At 36.1% G+C, this 18,739-nt stretch overlaps 1 protein-coding gene and 1 long non-coding RNA gene across 8 annotated transcripts in view; one reads left to right on the top strand and one right to left on the bottom strand.

Annotated features, from left to right (window-relative positions):
• LOC309485128 overlaps nt 1-18,739 on the bottom strand; it is a 300,702-nt gene that overhangs the window by 38,296 nt on the left and 243,667 nt on the right. The window lies entirely within an intron of this gene.
• Nucleotides 1-18,739, top strand: part of usp54b (ubiquitin specific peptidase 54b) — a 103,841-nt gene that overhangs the window by 33,871 nt on the left and 51,231 nt on the right. For 6 of the 7 annotated variants that reach the window (XM_082151740.1, XM_082151739.1, XM_082151741.1 and 3 more), the window contains exon 2: nt 4,080-4,789. The exons of the other annotated variant lie outside the window; for it this stretch is intronic. In XM_082151740.1, coding sequence (XP_082007866.1) covers nt 4,643-4,789 — 147 coding nt within the window. In that variant the 5' untranslated portion in view covers nt 4,080-4,642. The remainder of the gene's footprint in view (nt 1-4,079; nt 4,790-18,739) is intronic. 7 annotated transcript variants of the gene reach the window in all.

Here is an 18,739-nt window from a genome sequence, read left to right as displayed (position 1 = left end):
GGTGCAATGGTTGCACAGTGCCAGCTAGTGTATGACGGTATCGGTCGGGGCATCGACCGGCACGTTGCTTGGGGGGTGGGGGGTGGACTGCGCTGTTGTCATGGCAGCCTGTGACTCACAATTGTACCCCGTGCTACTCAGGTCACATGACTCCAACCGTGAATAACTCCTTCACCGACCTCAGCAGTGCCGCCCACTGAGAATGAATGTTAACACCTGTTTTATGGAAAACAAGACGCACATGCATGTGAAGCAGCATATCATGCTTCATTTTTCAGGTATTTTCATTATCAATTTTAATTCAAATGAACAGTTCATTGATTAGCATTAATACAATAAGATGCATATAGCGGACTTCATCTACCATGTGCAACTTTTTTATTATATAAATCAATTATTTGTTTAAATAATGGAAAAAAAAATAGCATCATGCAAATGGTATTTGCAGTTCGCCACATATTTTTTTAAAGGCACACCATGTCATTTTTGGCCCTCTAGTGCATGCATTTTCAAACTGCATGCATTTTGCAAAAGAACATTGTTTTGGTTGTGCTTCGGGTCTGCATGAATGCGTGGTTATCCTACTTCAAAAAAACATTTACTTCTAGGCTTAAAAAATATAACAGTTTTAGATGGAAAGGATCTCGAACTAACTAGCTGAAGATGTTACTGTAGTTACACCCATTAATAGACATGGTATAATTAATAAACAAAATCAATTCCGGAACAGCACTACAACAACCATAATGAAATGACTCTTCACAATAGATAATGCTTTACAATGTAGTAGTGGCACCATGTCAACTTTTCTCATTCGTTGTGACAACTAAACACTCCCGCACACATCAAAGTAACCGGAGCTACACTTAAAATAGGCTTACCATAGTGAATCAGGGTAAGACAAAAAAAACGTTTTGGAAGAAGGATTGATGAGGAATTGACATTTACATGATGTACCTCTCAAATATTTATTATTTCAAATTTTTAAATAAAAATAAAACTTCCTTTAAATGTTGCTCTAGTCTACTCTATTTTAATAGATTTAAGCTATTTAGCATGAGTTTAATTTGCCATTAATGCATGACTCTAAAATAAAAATGTGTGTAGAAAATATATGACTCTTTTTCATTACTTTGTTGATCATTAAATATTTGAGGATATTTTCATATATATATATATTTTTAAATAATAATTAAAATAACTTGAATATTGATGTTTTCCTCTTCCTAAATGTATTACAGTACAGTTGTATAAAAATTATGAGGAAATCATCAATACGGAAGTTATTTAAATATTTTGCAAAACATATTAAAGGGGTCATATAATGCCATTTTTGTACAAGCTAATATGATTCTTTAGGGTCTAAATTAAAAGTTTGTAATATACTTTAATAAAAAATTCGCATTAGTATTGTAAGAAAACACAAATTTTACCTGGTCAAAAACAGCTCTGTTTTCAGCACGCCGTTTAAGTGCATGTGTCTTTAAATGATAATGAGCTTTGCTCACCCCGCCCCTCTGTTCTGTGCGTACACCGTTTGTTATAACCATAACATAATAACCATAACGCGTTGTTCATTATAAATGTGGGATTATGAATTATATTGAGAACGTCGTACATAGAAAACATGCCGTAATCTACCCTGAGTGTAAACCTTACCCGCATTCATCGTGAAGCGTGCAAGCGATTTGCAAAGATTAATATAAAGATTAATATAAAGGTTAATAAAACGTTACACTCACTTCTTCTGGAGGTGCAGCAGGAACACGAATAGTTGGTACTGATCCTTTTTTCAGGAGCAGCTTCTTAGCAAAACCAGCTTTATACTGACACTCGTTTGTAAAGCAGTCTGGTGAAATGATTCGCGCAAACATGAAAGCATTGACGTTGATTGTGGGGAATATTTCCTTCGAAAACAAAACTCAGCCACTGCGTCTTCAGCGGTTCGGATTTAGGAACATCAAAATGACTGCTGTGTATTGCACCTAAGAACAGAACACCACAATCGATTAGACGCCATTCTGCTCCAGCATATCAACAATGACGGACTATGATGACAGCTCGTTCAGGCCGGGTCTGTGTTGAAACGCTGCTGTCAATTAACAATCGTGGGAGGGGCGTCCGATCTTGAGACGTCACAAGATCGAACGGCTTGATTTGAGATGGGGAAAACATAAGGAGATAAAAAAAAAAACACTGGATGGATTTTTATCATTTTATGATGGTTGTGTACAGGCACTGCCAACACACATTTCAGTTCAATCAACTTGTGAAAGTGCATGTACCATTATATGACCCCTTTAAATATATGACCAAAAAGTAATGTCCAAAATATTTATTGATCCACAAAGTGATATTTTACTGAACGGTCCCATCTATATTTTCTATATACATTATTATTAATTGAAATATATTAACAGCAAATTAAACTAATTAAATTTAAGCTAAACAACATGTATTGCAATGCAGTCAAATAAGAGTGCTATGTTTAGCATGACTTGAACTAGTCATGCTAAACATAAAATAATACTTTATGGATCACTATATATTTTGGTATATACATTTTTGCTTATATTTAAGTCAATAAAGGACACAGTTTAAATACATTGCATGACGCTACACTGTCCTCTGTTGAGCAACAACATTATGGTCAGATTGGATAATGTAGGGAAACTGATTTACCTGCTGTTAGACCCCAATAAATAGCTTGACAAGACACGTTTTCTGTCCTGTGTTGACATATTTCCTTGTGTTGTGTTAGAAAACTATCACTGTTTTGAAATTGTTGAGCTTAATTTATTAAATGACCAATGTCATTGAATCGATCAGTAGTTGAACATCCCTGACCTTGATTATGAAGAGCGGGAACCCCACGTAATACCTGACTCAGGTCTGTCACACACACTGTTCTTCCACATCAGAACATCCCTCTCCATGCCTCTGCCTCAGGAAAACCGGACATACTGCAGGGCTGGACCATGTGGACAGAGTGTGTATTGTGGGTGTGTATTTATGTAGTAGTGGGAATAGGACATGCCTCCAACCTGGCAGGAGAGCTCTGTGATGCAAGCTGTGTCTCTGCAGTGCTGCTGTCTTTCCTCTCCCTTTTCCCTCCCTCTTTTCCCTTCCTCTTTCACTTGCTTTCTGCTGGTTGGAAAGGGGAGAGGATGAGGGTATGAAACATATGATGGTCCAAATTTGTTAGAGTGGAGATTTTGCATTTATACCTAAGTTGATATTTGCATGGCAATCGGTGTGCAGGACTGCTTTACTGTGTGTACTGTACATATGAGAGGGGTAAAAAGACATAAAGTGATGTGAAAATAGGTAGTTGACAAATAGCCTGGCCGTAAACCACAATAAAGATTGTAGGCTCAAATGTACATATGTATAATTTTTACATAATTTTTGTTTCTTATAAGTTTTGAGTCAACAAATGTATTAACTCATATTTTACAGTAATTTTAAATTGTGCTGTGGTGGTACAAATACATTTTTAAAAGTACAAATATTACATGTAGTCTCAATCAAATATAAAGAAAATACAATTATAATAATTATAGAATTATGCACTCTTTTGTACTGTATTTTTGATCAACTAAATGCATCCTTGGTCTACATAAGAAACTTCTTTCAAAAACATTTAAAAAGAAATGTGTATTTGTACTGATTAGAGACAATTCATTTGTTTTATGATCTTATATTTTGGATTGCATCCATCAAGTTATAAAAAAAGACAAAAATATACAAATGAAATAAATATTTTACAAATAAAAAGCATTTTATTTTCTTGGATTATCCAAAATAGTGTCAATCAATGGAGAGATAGATATACACAGAGGGGGGTGCATATCTGAGACACAGAATCCAAAGAGTAATTTACCATTCATGTTCTTTTGTATAAATTATAAGGAAGTAGAACCATTTTTTAAAAATCTGTAAAAATGATGATGGGTTTCAAACAGGTTTCCCACTCCTACTCCCCCTCCTTTTCCATGCAGATTAAAATCAGAAAGATTTTTTTTTTTTTTTTATAAAAGGAAAGTTTTTGAGTGTAAATTATTATTTCTGTTTTTCAGACCAGCTGGGCTAAGAGAGAACACATTGCAGAGGCTCAGAAGTGAAGATCAGTCAGCGGACAGAAAGTGGACACAGCTTCGTGAGGACAGTGTCTCGGACCACAGACATAGACGCAAGCACTTACTCTAACAAACACTGCAACAGTCACACAGCTGCTTTTAACCAGGCCAGTATTTGCGTTTGACCCCACTTTACCATCTCAGGTGCAGGGAGGCGTTTAGACAGACAGACATTAGTGAGATTCACCCGCCCCCCTCGAGAGAAAACATCACTATTATATTCACACCTGTTGGCAGATTCCTTCATTATACATTTTGTTTTGTACTCACTGACCAAACACCCATCTCTGACCCACATATTCCTCTCTCATGGGAGTAACATAGAGAACAGCCCAGCAAAGGCACTCTCTGCTCACTCTCTCTCATTCATTCACACACACGCACACACACACACACACTCATCTGCACTGTATTCAGGATGCCCTCCTCCTCCAGCGTGATTAGCTGGCGAAGGATGTGGCTCTTGTGGTGATTGGAGGGGGGAGTGAAGCGGAGCTGGACCCATGTCGTGGAAGCGGAACTACTTTGCGTCAGGCAGCAGTGGGCTGCAGGGGATGTTTACCCCACGCACCATGACCTCCATCGCACCCAGCAAAGGCCTGAGCAATGAGCCGGGTCAGAACAGCTGCTTCCTAAACAGTGCGCTACAGGTAGGATGGAAATTTGCCTTATGACATTAATGTGTTATACTTTACAGATGCTGTTCACACAGGGTCCAAATTTAACATGCCAAGTGACAAATGCGAGTAAAAAATTGTCTTTGAAGAAACTGTTGGCTTGTGGTTTTCTATTAGGAAAACCTGGAAATATCAGGGAATTTTAAAACTGTGATTTCCAGGTCTTAAAAAAAAGTTATGGAAACAAATAAAATATTTTTAAAAACATGGAAAAAACACACATTTCTATAGTGAATATACATTTGTCAAAATCAAATTATCAAAAATATATATTTTATTGGCTATGTTGACATCTGTAAATATTTATTGAAAACATTTAAATAAAAAAAAATTTAAATTAAAAATACAGTACAATCAGTAATATTGTGAAATAATATTACAATTTAAAATAAAATATTATTTATATATTTTAGATAAATGAATAAATACATTTATATTTAAATATATTTATTACATTTAATTTATTCCTGTGATGGCAAAGCTGAATTTTCAGCATCATTACTCCAGTCTTCAGAAATCATTCTAATATGCTGATTTGGTGCTTAAGAAACATTTGTTATTATCAATGTTGAAAACTGTTTCATATTTTTGTGGGAACCGTGATACATCGTTCGCAGGATTTTTTGATGAATAGAAAGTTTAAAATAGGTAAATGTGTATATTGTCGTTTGTGTATGACGCTGCATGTGACATAATGACGTTTGTTCTGTTTGTCACAAAAATGCAACGGAAACTAATACCTTTGTCAGAAGGACATTAAATACACACTACATATCCCAATTTCTCAATTCACTCACCTTTTGGCAGTTATCAAAAATAGTTATCAAAAAGTTTCTTCTGGGCCTTGTGTGAACAGCACAGAACAAATGTGATTGGTCAAAGAGAAGTTGTTGCGCGGCTGAAGCGGTATTTGCTGGGATAGTTGTAGAGTTCATTCAGAGTATTCTGGATTTCTCTCTTGTTTCTCTCTCTCCCATTTTATCCTTTTCATGCGCCTGTATCTGATGTCACTGTTAGTCTATGCCGGTCCCAGTTTAGCAGAGCTTTATCTGGGTCTTCCGTGTAGGCTGTCCTCACTTACACCAATATGTCTGGCCAAACAGTCTGTCTGCTCATAAATTAAACATTCCTCTCTGTTACCTACCCAACTTAGCCTTGAAAAATGTCTCTGAAAGCCATTTGACTGCTTTCATAAGGGATATTCAAAACTACATCCCATACTTTTATAATAGACTAGTCAGTAGACCTTTTTTGTTCTATATATACACAGTGCTATGCATAAGTTTAGACACCCATGCTAAAGTTGACTAAAAAGAGGAATAAAAAATCATCTTTTGGAAATTGAACCTAATGCCTTAATTAAAAAAATTAGGAAAAATTCAACCTTTAAGGACACCAATTTTCTTTGTGAATGAATAATGTATCGTAAATAAATAAATGTTCTTCCTTAAAATACAGGGTGCATAAGTCTGGACACCCCTATGTTAAATTCCCATAGAGGCAGGCAGATTTTTATTTTTAAAGGCCAGTTACTTCATGGATCCAGGGTACTATGCATCCTGATAAAGTTCCCTTGGCCTTTGGAATTAAAATAGCCCCACATCATCACATAGCCTTTTCCATACCTAGAGATTGGCATGGTTTTATTTCAGTTAGCCTAATAGCTGGTTTGATTTGCATTGAGAGATGATCTTATGGAAAGTACTCCATGCCAATCTCTAGGTATGGTGAAGGCTATGTGATGAATCACTCATTCAGGGTTTCAATCGCAATAAAACATCTGAACAATGTCACTTAATGTTTCATTTACCTCAGGGAAGTTATCCAGTGTTCACAGTTTATTAGTTAGCTAAAAAAATTAATAAAAAAAACTGCATAGGAGCTAATGAACAAGACAAGTGTTTATGAAAACTACCTTATGTGCAATTAAAATGTTTGTATACAACTCAGTTGTTATTTGAGTGTGATTATTATATCTGAAATAAAATAGCAGTTGAATATTTTAGCTCTGTTGATAATTTTAACCTTTACAATTGTAGTAATGTACCATATGAGAGGGTTCCCTGTATAGTTTAGAGTATTAGTTTGGAGAGTTTTTTCCTTAAGAAAAGCTAACATGTAAGCCTATCTGAAATATTGACAAATTAATCAATATTGAATCAGTTGTGTAATACTGTATACTGTGGTATTTTCTGATACAATTATTGTACTGTCTATACTGTAGCTTAAGCATTCAACAGCATAAGAAAATTAGATAGATAGATAGATAGATAGATAGATAGATAGATAGATAGATAGATAAATAGATAGATTGATTTAAAGAACAAAAACAGACCATTCCAGAAAGGGTGAAGAAAAAGTGATCAAATCATACATTTTTTATTCTCCATACTTTAGAGGAATCCTTGATAATCACTTTATAGTCGCTGGAACAGTACCGGACAGGGATGAGTGAGCAGAATTATGCTCCAGGGTTTTTTCATGTTTCCTTTTTGTTCAGTCGCAACATACTTAAAAGAGCTAAATCAAATCACAGATCCAGTGAAGTCAAACTAACTTCTTATCAGCCGTTAGACAGGAATTCTATTAGCGAGTCCCCTCTAGATTAGCTCATCATGTGTGAGAGACTGTAGCACCGCGACTGATTCTCCAAAGGATTTTGCATTTTCGTCCTGAGTGCGCTGTTGTAAATGGGGCGCTTCTTTCAACCCTCTAGGGCGCTTCATTCAAAAGCCAAGTCCAGCACTACAGATCTGTCTGAGCTTTTCCAAAATGAGCTCAGCGATGGATGTGCTCATTTTCAGCTGGATCAGGCCAGCCAGGTGTGTGGGAGCAAAAGGTCCGGGCTTCATCTCGCAATAGAGACTTATTAATAGGTAATGAAAAATAAAAATGGGCTATTGTGATCGGAACACAATGCAGGAGAGAGTTCTGTGTCAGTGGCATCTGACAGGGGAGCAATTTGCACTTTTATCACTTAATATTCACTTAATATTCAACAATATTATTGATCTGACTGTACTGACGATGTTGTATGAGAACTGAACTGAGCTGGAGGATGACAATTTTTTTTTTGCAGAACTGATTTATAGATTAAATAACAACAGAACTGAATCCATTCAGTTGAACAACATGCATAATTTTCCTGTTATCACTGTAATTCCATTTTGTATAAAGCACTATATAAATAAAGGTGACTTGACTTGACGTTTCCTTGAGAATTAAAGGGAGAGTTTGGCCAAAAATTTTAAATTGTGTTATCATTTACTCGCCTTTTATTACCTCATGTCATTCCAAAACTGTATGACTTATTTTTGGTAAGTGGAACTCAAAAGAAGATGTTTTGAATAAGATTGGTGTCAAAAACAAGATTGGACCCCATTGACTTTCATTGTATAGAGATTCTTCAAAATATATTTGTGTTCAGCAGAAGATTGAGTCAGAAAGGTTTGGAACGACATGAGGGAGAGTTCATTTTTGGATGAACTATTCCTTTAAGTCTATCGTCCTGGAAGGCAGGTCGCCCCGAGACCTCGGAGGCTCTACTTAATATCAGTTTGGAAAAGGTCTTGCAGACTCCTCCAGAGATTAGGTGTTTAATTTAAGCCTGGAAGTTGAGTTCTAAATTTCCCCCCTTCATGCACATTCTCATCCCACTGCGACTTAAGTAACACGAAAGGCTCTTAATTTAGCAATATATATATATATATTTATATATTTTTTGCTCTGAAATCTGGAAGTGGTTCAGTTGTGAGCTCAGGGCTTACTTTACCGTATCCTGAGATAACCTTGCTGAAATAATTAATACACATTTTAATCATGTACTTATTATGAAGTGTCTAATCATATCTCACTTTTTTTCTATTCATGAAGAGTCTAATCATATTTAATTTTAAAATGTGTGCAGAAGTATCTAAACTACTGCAGGGTCATTCTGTGCCTTTCTTTCTAAAAGTACTTTTCTTGTAAGATTTGATAGTCTGTCAGATAGATAATGCGTTAAGTGTTAATAAATTGCATTCTGCCATCTCAAGCTAAATTAATACATTTTAATACATGTTTTAATATAATTATCCTTTCATAAATGTAAAAGGGTTGACAGTAACATGGTTGACAGTTTTACCATATACTGTACACTACTGTTTAAAAGTTTGGGTCAGTAAGATTTTTTTGATTTTTTTGAAAGAAATTTATATTTTTATTTAGCAAGGATGCATTAAGTGGATCAAAAGTGACTTTTACATTGTTACAAAAAAATGCTGTTCTTTTGAACTTTCTGTTCATCAAAGAATCCTTAAAAAAATGTGTCACGGTTTCCATAAAAATATAAAGCAGCACAACTGTTTTCAATATTGATAATAATAAGGAATGTTTCTTGCGCATCAAATCAACATATTAGAATTAATTCTGAAGGATCATGTGACAATGAAGACTGGAAAATCAAAAAAAGATAGTGAAGACAACGGAAGGACTGTGTTTCGGCATCAGCTATTCATTGTTGAAATCATTTTATTACTTATGGAAATGAGAAACATTAATGGCACCTGTTTGGTGGAATCATCCTTCAGTGTAGCTAACAATAGAGAAATAATTCTCTCTATGCATGATTGTTTGAGTATTAAATGGATAGATGGGCTCATAATGAAGCATATGTTTAGCCTATAAACAGCCTCCAGTGTCACCTGTCCTGTTAGCATACCATGACTTTTTTTTCTTCGTTTTTCCCTCTTTTTTTCCTTATTCAGCTGCCATTAGTGCTGTTTTACATAGCGCTGTCTGTGTTGCTTGTCTGCTGGAGCACCTGTTCTGAGAGTGTTGTGATTTTTCTCATTAGGACAAGAGCAATAAGCCGCTGTCCACATTAAGCCTTATCAGAGCTCATTTGAATAAACAGCCCGTGTCCTTGACTGAAGCTGGGCCAGAACTGCTGCCGGTAATTATCCCGGCCCATGCCACGCCACCTTTGTCTCCCCTCTGGCCCGGGTCACGTGGTTTCCCTTCCTTCATTCATTTATTTCCTCTGCCAGCCAACTTGATCAAATCCAGATTTTATGGTGATTGCGGCACTTAAAAAGCCATTTTTCAGCTGTCTTCCCTCATACCAGCTGTGAATGCAATCATTGATAGAAATACCTTGAGATAAAAAAGAATAAATGGTGAAGAAAAGCAGAAAGGAACTAATGGAGCATAGCAATGTTTCTTTTACATATTTGCATAATCAAAATATCTATTGTATTACTGAAACTGCGGAACAGTGTGGCTTTTCTTTCTTTCTTTCTTTCTTTCTTTCTTTCTTTCTTTCTTTCTTTCTTTCTTTCTTTCTTTCTTTCTTTCTTTCTTTCTTTCTTTCTTTCTTTCTTTCTTTCTTTCTTTCTTTCTTTCCTTTAATTTCTTCATTTGTCCTTCATCCCTCTTTTCTTTTCTTTTCTTTTCTTTTCTTTTCTTTTCTTTTCTTCCATCCATTGTTTCCTTCCTTCCTTTCTTTTGCTTTAACCTTTCATTTTCATTTTCCCTTTCATTTTTATTTTCTTCCTTCCATTCTTCATTCTTTCTTCTTGTCTTTCCTTCTTTAATTCTTTTTTTATTTTCCTTCCTTATTTCCTTCCTTCTTTACTGTTTTCCTCTCTTTTTTCTTTCCATTTCCATTCTTCCTGTCCTTTTTCTTTTTTTCTTTCCTCCTTTTATTATTTTGGCTTCTTTCATATTTCAACCTTCTTCTTCTTCTTCTTCTTCTTCTTTAATTTTCATTCCCCAAGTCCTTCCATCCACTCTTCCTTCCTTTGAATTTTTCCTCCTTTTTATTCGTCTTTCTTTTTTCCTTTCTTGTCATGTTCATATAGTAGTAGTTAATAAGTATGATAAGATAAACAATTAACAACAAAACATTGAGTCCTGATGAGCTTTAACAGAGAAAGACAACCATTACATTATTTGTGGAAACCGATTGGGGAATGCTGGCTCAAGGATAAATATGTTTCCATATTTATTTATGGTAATTTATGCACTTTAAGACACAGAACTGTGTCTGTTCACTTCTGTGCACATGAATCTAAAAACATTACCTTGAGAAACCCCAAAATGAACTATGTTTGGAATGCAATATTACCATACTGCTTACTTACTGCTTACTTACAGTATACAGGATTCATATACAAAAAAATGCCTAGAGCATGAAGTACAGTATATGCATGCTTCATACTTCAATGTAATATGTACCTTTGTTGTTCTGAATGGTTGTTTAATACTTGAAATTAGATCAGTAACACTTATTAAACTGAAATAGCCATTATCTTTGTGTGCCTGTGATGTTGCAGCACTTTCACTCTATGCTGAAAGAGACCAAACCAGCACCGTAAGTCTAGTCTGGTGTGCATCCGTGTGAAATGGCAGCTACGTCATCTCCTCATTCACAATACAAAATGTTGCGGCAAGTGTGAAGACAGCTGTTGTGGGAAACAAAATGCAACAACATAAATAAACCTTAAATAGTTAACCTGCACTGGCATATGTAGTATGTTAAAGGTCTACCTATATTTAGCATTCAATATTTGTCTGGAGCAGGACAAATATGATCTGGAATGAAGCTGGAGTGTTTTTTTAACTTGACAATCCAGGTGGGCCGTGATTTCCTGGTCACAGAGTGCTGGAGGAAACGCAAACATCTGCAGGAACTGGCTTGTTTACAGTAGGGATTAATGGACTGGGTTGGAACTAGAAGCTGCATGGAAGAGTCCCAGTGGGCCATTATAGCCCGGCTGTTCCTGTCACACAACTGTGTGGATGCAGATGTAGATGTATCTTCAAAGGATAAATCCCTCAAGTTTTATTCAATTAAATTGCATTCAACATTCTTGTGTAGTGCAAAATCTAAATTTTAGATTTAATCTGAGATTGTTGACTTAAATGTAACAGATCACGGCAAACATTTTTTGAGTTCTGACAACTTATTTGCAAACACTCAAACCACTCCCAGGCTCTTGCCTGGAACATTCTCATTCAATTGACCCATCATTCGCCCGAGTCCTTTCCCTCAGTGCCGTCTGCTTGACTGAAGATCTAGTCTTAGGAAGCCGCTCTGACAGTCTTACCTCCCCATAACCCTATAGAGGGGGCTACAACCTGTCTCTTCTCCTCTCACACCTGTCATAATCTGCAGAGGTTCAGTGACCCAGATTATAAGACCACATTCCCTGTCAGTCGACCCCTTGCCCTCGCGTGCCTTACGGCCTGTGCTGTTCTGCTGGTGGTAGAGGGACACTTCTCTCTGGGAGATGGGAGGTGTGTGCTAGTTGTCACCATTGTGTAACCTTCTGGTCTCATAATAAAGGAATTATTTATTTAAATTTAGGAGGTCCATATTGTGTCCTCGTTTTAGTCTCTTAACAAGTATGAAAGGAGTGCTTTCATGTTTTTTTGGCACTACAAAGTATATGTTCCACTAAAAAATCATCATTATCCGTCGCTTTTTCGCTTTGGGTTGTAAAATTTCCATACATTTTGAGTTTTTATCTGCTTTATTTGTTTAAAGTTACCTTTCCAGCAGAGGTCCGGGCAAAACTTTTTCTGCAATAGATATAAATGTCCATATGGACCGCAGTGGCTAAACACACACAAAAAAACCCCCTTCAAAATAGTCATTAAGGTAAAAATTTTGAGGACAAGCAGTGGTGTCTGAGATTTTCTTTCTTCAAAACAATATTGAAATATTTATTCAGTCAAGCTAAAATGGATATGAATATTAACAGGTAAGATCAGCTGTTGTGTTTAATCAGACTATTAGTTTATTGATTTTTATAGTGAGATACCTATGTATAGCACTTAAGTTGGTAACACTTTACAATAAGGTCCCATTAGTTGACATTAGTTAAGACATTAACTAACAATGAACAATACATTTATTACAGTATTTATTAATCTTTGTTAACATAAGTTAACTGTTCATTGTTAGTTCATGTTAGCTCAGGCACATTAAATAATATTAACAGATACAACTTTTGATAATGCATTAGTAAACATTGAAAGAAACATTAACTAATATTAATGAATGCTTTACAAGTATTTTTCAAGTTAGTTCATAGTTAACAAATGGAACCTTATTGTAAAGTTACCCATAAGGCTTACATAGAAAAGATATAGGGTTCAGCATTGTCCTCTTAAAATGTTTTTTTGAAAATGTAAATCTGAGAAGAACCTAATTTTCTACATTGTTTTAATGAGAATATCAGTCTATTTTGCTGCTCACCACAGTGCCTTTCTTACTTTTGTTAAAATAACCGCATCATCTTACTGAAGCTCTTTTTTTAATCAGTAATGAGCCCGCTTTATGCAGAAAAATCATTACCATTAACGTCCCTGTGTGCTTGTGATGTGTACAGCTCCGTTGTTTTAATGCTCTGCACTTAAACTATATTTAAACAAAATATATACCATATAAACAGCTAAATATTGCAAGCGATGTCCGCTAATTGGTGACCCCTGGTATATTCATCTCAATATACATTATTTTTGTAAGGTCCTCTCTGAGTTCCTGCCCTCTCTATACTGGATTGTGATTATTCTTAAACATATATGGTTCAAATCAAATCTAAAAGAAGAGATAACATATTGGTTTCAAAGCATTTGGAAACTTTGCAAAACTTTCTCTTTGTGTTCATGAATGGACAGAATTGAATATACCATCTCCACCTTTATAAAGATTGAATCTCCTTCCAAATTTGATATCTGTAGGATTTCTGTCTTATTAGAAAGAACTGTTAACATGCCTGTAATATTTTCCTTGGCTTGTTTCCATAGTGGTGAGGCATTAGTATAGTACAGACGTGAGGATGAAACAATGGGAGAGAGGGTAAGAGAACTCTATATGACTTTACAAAGAGAAAAGAGTTCATTAGGACCACTTCTTTTAGAACTCCCACAAAATTAATCACACTCAAAACGACCTAACAGAATGTCTGTTGTATTAATTACTGTCCCTAAGGGATGAGGAGAGTGAGAGTATCAGAGAAATTAAAATGTGGCTAGTAGGCCTGATCAGGTAGCAGATGCTTGGAGACCCTTCAGTGCTGAAGGACATGAAAAGACCCTCTCTCTCATTTTCGTCCTTGTGTTGGCCCATTTCTTATAGCTTTGTTAATTTTTCAGAGCCTGTTTCAAACGTTTACAAATTGTCTTCTGGAAGCTGTCCACTCCACAGTCTTTAATGATGACTGATTGGCTGGACTTGCTTTTTTTACCCCGTTCTAATAGATATTAATGAAAGAATGGAGGACATAGCCAATAGTCAATCATACAAATGTTACCTACCGGTTTTTTTTTTTTTTTACAATAACCAAAAGGTTAATATTGAGGTCTTACATTTTAGACTTCATATTTCCAGTTAATGTCAAAACAGAATAAACCATCAACCACACAACAGCTGTGTTTCATTCCTGAGTGAATAAACATTTTTTAAAGAATCGATTCAGTTTAGTGTGTGATTCATTGATCCTCTCATGATGAAAGTCATTTGGTTTGTTCCAAAATAAATAAGCATCTTGAATGAATTGTTTGAGTGAATGATTCACTGACAATGACAGTATTTGTCAGACTGATTCAAACCAATCTTTTTGAACTATTCGTTCAGGAATCAGACTACATTTGCACTGTATGTTTTTAATTCACAAAAAATAACCGGTTTTAGAGGCCGTTCACTCAAAATGCGATTGTACATCCGAATGCATTGCTATATAAATGTGCACTAGACCAGGGGTGCCCAATACTGGAGATCTACCTTCCTGCAAAGTTCACCTTCAACCCTGATCAAACACAACTGGACCAGCAAATTAAGATCTTCAGGAGCACTTGATAATTACAAATTGTGTTGGGTCAGAGTTGGATCTGAACTCTGCAGGTAGGTAGATCTCCAGGAACAGGATTGGGCAACCCTGCACTAGACAGATATGTTTGACCATTGCGCTTGCATCACGTAATCTTTTGTTGTGGCGTTGAAGATTCAGCAGTGCAGGAGATTTGGATTATATCCGTGCCACTGCCGTCACAGAGTTTGAATATATGTATGTTTCAATTAACCTCTGACTGAAGATCTTTGCCGTTTTTCTTCCTCTGCATAGTGCCGCAAACTCGCCTTCCTCTCAGGAGTTAGGGATGATCGATTGGTCACTGACGTTGAATGGGAGGGGTATGGTGGTGCGTGTGCATCTGTCACTCTGAGTCATCCCAGCCTGCTCACATGGGATTCACTCACATAAACACACACACTTACTGCTCGACGCAGCCCCTCTCCTACTCAAGACTGTATAGCATCAGAGCCCTCTCCGCAGGATTGCTGACGGAGAGTGTAATTTATCACTGTGCTTAAAGTTGTCTCTGTTTCCATGAGATCCTCGCCATATTTTCACCATGTAAAACCCAGAGTGAGTGCCTTAGCTGGGGCCCACACTGCAGAATGCTGCCTATTTAGACTCTGCAGTAAGTTAAAGGTGCTCTTAGCGATGTCACGTGTTTCATAGGCCGAATTTTTTTTGTCACATACAGCAAACATCTCCTCACTATTCGCTAGCTGCTTGTCCCCTGAACACACTGTAAAAATACGCGGTCTCTGTAGACAGCCCTGGCTCCACAAACAGCATCAAAAACAAACTGGCCCAGCCTGGACCACGAAACATAACAGTGTTCCAGCCAATAACCGACAAGAATGATTTGGGGGTGGGGGTTGGGGATGCACATGAAGGGGGGTGTGGGGAGTGCAGGAGAGAGAAGTCCTAGACAATGACTAACGTTAAGATTGTATATTCTTGAGAATTTTGATATGGCCGACACCCGACCAAAGAGACGACGTTCCGATGAACAAATAGCAAAGAAGAGGGAAAAGGAGAAGGAACGCGCAAAGTCCCGAATTTACACCGGAAAAGCCTGTTTCAGGAAGCACGGGAGGGAGGGGGAGGGGATGGGGATGGGATGAGGAGGAGGAGGGAGGGTCAAGCTAGCCTCCGTTTTGTTTGACAATACTTCGAACGTCAACAATACACTATGACCTTTCAATGGGGAGTGAATTGAGAAAATCTTTAGCATTTATCATTAAAATTGTTTTGTATAAAGTTATTTGCGAGTAGCTTGGCAAAACCATCATTTGCCATTTGACATATTAATTTTGGACCCTGTAGAACAATGAAGCATTACAAAATGAATAATAATTCTATTTTTTGAATTCTGTGAAAATTTGTTTTGGATCAATTGAACAGTTTGAACTGATTTATGCAAATGAATCAAACTTAAATTTCATCAGTAGCAAAAACTGTATTAGAGTTAGGTCAAATACGCTATTAAAATGTCTCTTGCATTAGAAATTTCATATTTAATATATATCGCCCTGCTCTATCCTTCCTTTCTGTCTTTCTTTCTTTGTTTCTTTTTTCCTTTCACTCTTTCTCTATCTCTCTCTCTATGCCCTCTCTGCAACTGCGGTACTGACTGCCGGTCCTCACCCATATCCACTCAGCTCATTGTTCAGCAGGTAGCCGATTCATCACTACTAAATAAAATAAGGAAGGGGAGAGAAAAGCGCATACGCCAGCACCAGAATGCAATCTGTCATCCTCCAGCGTCTCTCCTCTCACTCCTTCAGCTCTGCTAAGCTCCTCTCTTTCAGCTGGAGCCCTTAAATTCAGCCCCACTCCTTTGAAGTGTGTTGCTAAAGTCCTGATAGGTCATAGAACTGGTCTCTCTGTAGAGGCTGTGTATGAGTTCGGTTTAGGCCCATTTAATAGTGGATTGGAATGGAACAGTGTTTGTGCTTAATCTGCTTAAGCCTGGTCTCATCTTCCTGCGCTATTAGGCACACAATTTACATCATCGCTTATGTGCCTTTTTCAGCCTTTCCTGGGTGTATCCTAGTGATTTAGTGCCCTTGGATTTGACCTCTTCATCTTCATCATCTTCATCTTTACCGCCCACCCCCGTCCCCTGCATTAACCCCTAGATTACAGAAATAGGATCAGGACATAGAATAGGATTAGGAGATGCTGCAAACCAGATTTGAACTATAGCACTGAGAGCAGGAACCAACCGACAAGTTTTATTTAATAAATCTGTCAGTTTGAAGGACATTTCATTAATCAATGTATTCCAAAGAATAAATAAATGCTTTAACTCATTTAAATTACTTATAAATTACATTACAATTTTTATTTATTTAAAAATGTATTTCTTTACTCAAGCTACTTTATTAAATAAATTAAATAATTAAATTTTGTCCTGCATTACAGACTACCAGAGACTGTCACACACACTTACACACACACACACACACACACACACACACACACACACACACACACACACACACACACACACACACACGCACAAAAAGACTTGCGACTTGACTTGGACTCGTGAACAACTGACTCGAGACTTGACTTGGACATGGAGACAGAGACTCGTGAAAAACACAAGTCATTTTGGTATGGCAATCACGATTACGTTCTCTCCTTATTACCCCACATGACAGCATGAAACAACATTTCACTGTTCTTTCTTTATTCTTTCATTTCTTATCAATTTGTGCTGCAGCGACACACCAAGTCGGCATTATTATATGTATATAAGGAACATGTTTTGGAGTAAAGCATTTAATTCATAATGTGATTTACCCCCCAATTTCAATTATTTTACTTCAATGAAAGGTTATGTTTTGGGGAATTTTTTTAATGAAAGATCAAAAGGATAAACAATGCAGATAAATTTTTATAGCCATCTTTAATCATAATTACTTGGGGTACCAATAATTCTGACCACGTCTGTATAAATTGCTTGCTGTCCATGTTTCCATGTCCTTTTCATGTTTTTGCTACCATATGCATATAATATCCAAATCTACCAAGTTAATTTGCATCTTGACTAGTGGACGGACACTTTTTTATGCATTTTATGACCCTGTCTGTCTTATTTCCACAGATCGGCTTGTTGAGTCAAATGACAAATAGACATGAATGTTGTTTTTTGTGTTGTTTACTTTAACGCTTGTTTTGTTACCGCCGACACTCACTGGAAGACTACATTCATTACCTATCATTGCTTGAGAACGTAACAGCAAACTATGGCGACTCAAATAGGTCATAATAGACAGCACTTTTTTTCTCTCGTGGTGACCATTCCTGTGTTCCAAGTGGTATAATATTATATAGATTGAAAGTAATGGTTTTTGAGTGAATAATTTTTTTATAATAATTAAAGTAATACTTTTTGTGCTTTATTAGACATTTTTGAAGTAGAAATCAGTTTTGATATTTCAAAACACTGTTAATTACTAGATAAAGCTTGTTGGCAAACTTTAGTTGGCTTGAAAAAGCCTAGTTTGAAGGCAATACAGTCCATCAGAAAGATAGATAGATAGATAGATAGATTTATTAGAAAGAAAGAAAGGATAGATTAGAAAGAAAGAAAGGTTAGAAAGAAAGAAAAATAAAGATTAGGTAGAAAAAAAGAAAGATTAGTTAGAAAGAAAGAAAGAAATATTAGGTAAAAAGAAAGAAAAGTTAGAAAGACAGAAAGAAAGAATAGTTAGATAGATAGATAGATAGATAGATAGATAGATAGATAGATAGATAGGTCAGAAAGAAAGGTTAGAAAGAAAGAAAGAATAAGAAAGAGTAGGTAGAAAGAAAGAAAAGTTAGAAAGACAGAAATAAAAATGAGTTAGAAAGAAAGAACGAGAGAAAGAAAGAAAGAATAGTTAGAAAGAAATAAAAAAGAAAGAAAGATTAGTTATAAACAAAGAAAAAAAGATTAGTTAGATAGATAAGAAAGAAAGAAAAAGAAAGAAAGAAAGATTAGTTATAAGGAAAGAAAAGTTAGAAAGACATAAAGAAAGATTAGTTAGAAAGAAAGAAAGAAAGAAAGAAAGAAAGAAAGACAGATTAGTTAGAA

Source organism: Leuciscus leuciscus, assembly GCF_965113295.1.
Source record: "Leuciscus leuciscus genome assembly, chromosome: 21".
In the NCBI taxonomy this organism is placed as follows: domain Eukaryota; kingdom Metazoa; phylum Chordata; class Actinopteri; order Cypriniformes; family Leuciscidae; genus Leuciscus; species Leuciscus leuciscus.
Note: the sequence above shows the minus strand (reverse complement) of the source record. Positions and strands in the feature narration are given on the sequence as shown.